Genomic DNA, 3,683 nt, shown 5'->3' with positions numbered 1-3,683 from the left:
ACAGGCTCGTAGCCGAAAAATAGCTTTACTTTGTTGTCTGGGTCAACTCTGCTTGCGAGAGACAGAGAGAGGCGTTGAAAGGCTGCTCCAACAGAACTTGTTGTTTCGGAGGAAAACACGAACACAGCCTACAGTCGAGTCTTAATAGCTTACTTACAACTGGGCTCGTCAGGCTCTCTTCTTGGCTGCAGTGGTTATTATTATATTTACATGCTTCCAGCTCCCGTTTCTCCTCGATGACAACTCGTACTTTTCCACTCACCTTTTTCTCCCTCCTCGTGCTCACAGACACATAACGGGTATGGCAGTCCATTCTCCCAGCAGCACGGACTACACTACCCATGATGCTACATTCTTTAAAGCAGTAGCATTATGTCTATTAACTTAGCACAACAACAACAACAAAAAGGCGCTCTCTCACCCACGAAACACACAGAGAGAGGGTGTGACACTGTAACCATGGCAACCGTAACGCTGCCGCCTGGAACAACAGAACGTAGCTGTCAAACAAAACCCAAACAGTCCTGACCCGCGACAATATGAAACAGGGAAGTACCGCAGTGTATTCCATTAATTTCAACAAAGTAACTGTATTCTGAATACCACCTTTTTAAACGGTAACTGTAACGGAATACAGTTACTCATATTTTGTATTTTAAATACGTCCCCAACACTGTCTATACATCTACGTTTGTAAGATTTTCTTCTAAATATTGGAATGTTTTTCTTCCAGATTCCTTGCTAGCTTGATTACGACTTTGACTGGAAAAAAAAGACACAAATCAGTTTGTGTGCAGTCAAAACAAAACTGCAGCACTTGAGTCGTGCGCCACTGGATTATACTGGCCATCACATAAATAAGTGTGTAGTTTGTGAACACTGAAAACTTTTTTCTTTTAATTCATACTTTGACCTATGCTGCCTGGTTATAAGTGTAGAAATTAGTTGTTATTGTTATTCTTCAGTTATACAAGATTAATAAAAGCAATGATCAACCAAAGTTATTCCTGCAGAATCAGCAGCGACAACAGCCTGTGTAGATTCACTGTAAATGGTTTGAATTTTACAGGAAGTACATTTTCTGTGCTTCAGCCAATCACAGTGATTTCCACTTGGTAAACCTTGATCAGCTTGTGACTAAATCTTCCTTTGAGTGGGAAGACATCAGTTGTGTGAAAGAAGGCTGAGGTACCACAATGATCAGAAGACTGCTTTCTTTGATTCTTCTAAGTACATTGTGTAAGTTGACTTCACTGAAACATCTGACATTGTAAACAATATAAAACAAAAATCTGTAAGGTTGAGTAATGTTTATATATAGATGATACCTTTTTAAGTGCTTTGTCCTGTCATGTTCTAACCAATTTTTGTTTTGTTTTTAGCTTTGACCGAAGGGGATGAGGGTCCTTTCCAGAGCTCTATAACTATGACTAAACTTGGAGATAATGTGACTCTGACATGTAAAATCCCTAGGGATGATGTTGGGTTGTCTTACTGGTATAAGCTGAATTTTGGAAGCGTGATTGAAACAATTGCTTCAGGAAGTTTTGACAAAATATCACTAAAGGGACCATTTAACAACTCAAGATTCAATGCCACAAAAGTGGGTGATATCTATTCTCTTACCATAACAAATGCAACCAAAGAAGATGAAGCAACTTACTTATGCCAAGCAGGAACGGCATACATAATGGAATTTTTTAATAGCACGCTTTTGGTCGTGGATGGTAACGTATTTTAATTTGACTGTTTTTGTCATATCTGCTTCTAAACCCAAATAATTACAGTTAATGCTGTTTCATGACTTTTTATGATTCACACAGATACAAAAACGCTGCAGAAATCTTTCACCGTGAAACAAACTTCAGACGTGGAGTCAGTACATCTGGGTGATACAATGACTCTGCAGTGTTCGCTCCTCTCTGAGAACAAAGATGACACAGATCAGTGTCCAGATGAAGACAACGTGCACTGGTTTAAAGGTGCATCAGAATCCCATCCAGGCAGCATTTACCACGGCAGTCTCAGAAATAAAGAGGACGGGAGATGTGACTACAGTCTGTCCAAAACTGTAACAAACTCATCTGATGCTGGGACGTACTACTGTGCCGTGGTGACATGTGGACAGATCCTGTTTGGTGAAGGAACTGAAGTGGAGATAGGTATGTTTTTGAAGTATTATTTTAATATTTGCTTATCTGTACTAGTTGTTGCTGCACTGATTTTGTGAGCATGTAAGAGAGCAATTTAAGTTTGATCGATCTTATATAAACATTATAATGTTCTTAAGCCTCACTGGTTTCTTTGCCCTATGAAGTAGTTTTTCAGTTTGCAGCCCACATGAGTTGATAAATTCACAGGTGGCATTCAGCTGCCTCTGTGACCTTTGCTTCTTTTTTCTCTGTACTTTTCTGTGTATGTGTTTTATCCCCATTTCCTGCATTGTTCACGTAAAGGCCTCTCTGTTTCAGCTGCTCATGTTGTCTTGTGTACTTCACATGATGATTTTTGTTGTGACAGTGTTGTTCATATGAACACTTAAAATACACCACAATCCAATAGGAAAATTGTATAATAAGAATATGTCACATGAAGTTTACAGGCAAGTTAATAAATTAGTTTTGTTTTATTTTTTCAACTGTGTTTAAACTCTCCCAAATATGAACGTGCTGATGTTTAGCAGAGGGGTGCACTATGACACATGTTCAACATAGCTGGGCTCTTTGTGACAAAATCTAAAATGCAGTGAGAGATGATTGGTCTCATTATCATCTTTCGCTGCAGAAAATCATTAATCTTGTGATTTGATCATGACAAACCCACTGATGAGTAAGATAAATTTATCTGTACAAAGAAATTAAGGGAAACAGTTATTCATATTAAAAAAGGCTACAACTGTATTTGTGAACTCTTTCTGCACCACTCTCTTTTATTTCCCGTATATTGACAAATTTCCATGAAATAGTAATTTATCTGTATTATTTTTTATTTATATTGTACAATCCAATGGTGAGTAAATGCAATGGGTGAATAAATGAATGCATTCAACACGAGGTACAACATTCATTTTGCCAGATTCAAAGAGCGTCACCTTTGTGAAAGTGGAAATTGAACTAAGCTACACATAGTTCACTAGCCCATTAATCTGGCTTTGTTGTACAGCTGTTACTTTGTAATGTAGGGAAGAAAAAGTGCTCTTGAGGTTGAGGAGAAAAAGGTTGTCTGCAGGCATGTCATGATTTTCAGGGTGGGCCAAGTTCTTTTTAATATAATTGTTCTGAAGTAGTGCTTAGTAAAAGTTGAACGTATACATAAAAAATCATGAATGAATGTCTGAACTTTTATGATAATTTATTACTGCACATGTAGGAAAATGAGTCAATGAAGTGGTTGGAGTCCAGAATGTTTTTTGTTTCTAGTCTTAAAGTCCTAAATATGAAAACAATCATTATATGTACTTAACATAGAACTGATCTGTATGTAGACGTGCACTGTTACACAGACTTATAAATGAGATGTTAAATGTCTGGGATGTTTTCTCATCCCAGAGGGGTTCCCGCTGGTTACTGTGCTTGTGATACTGCTGACCTGCTCTGTGGTTGTGAATATTGCACTGATTCTCACCAGAAAACAAAAACCAGATTGGAAACACAGCAGAGGTAGGTTACTGACACATGCATACA

General features: G+C 38.0%; 1 protein-coding gene across 2 annotated transcripts in view; it reads left to right on the top strand.

The window, feature by feature from the left end:
* The first annotated feature begins 1,171 nt into the window (after positions 1-1,171).
* The window catches only part of LOC102193616 (uncharacterized), a 5,544-nt gene continuing 3,032 nt past the window's right edge, over positions 1,172-3,683 (top strand). For both annotated transcript variants that reach the window (XM_005749113.1, XM_005749114.1), the window contains exons 1-4: positions 1,172-1,239; positions 1,383-1,727; positions 1,824-2,162; positions 3,549-3,659. In XM_005749113.1, coding sequence (XP_005749170.1) covers positions 1,197-1,239; positions 1,383-1,727; positions 1,824-2,162; positions 3,549-3,659 — 838 coding nt within the window. In that variant the 5' untranslated portion in view covers positions 1,172-1,196. The remainder of the gene's footprint in view (positions 1,240-1,382; positions 1,728-1,823; positions 2,163-3,548; positions 3,660-3,683) is intronic.

Source organism: Pundamilia nyererei, unplaced genomic scaffold (genome assembly GCF_000239375.1).
Source record: "Pundamilia nyererei isolate P.nyererei 1_Seehausen unplaced genomic scaffold, PunNye1.0 scaffold00237, whole genome shotgun sequence".
NCBI lineage: Eukaryota > Metazoa > Chordata > Actinopteri > Cichliformes > Cichlidae > Pundamilia > Pundamilia nyererei.
This window is presented reverse-complemented; position numbering and strand designations above follow the sequence as displayed.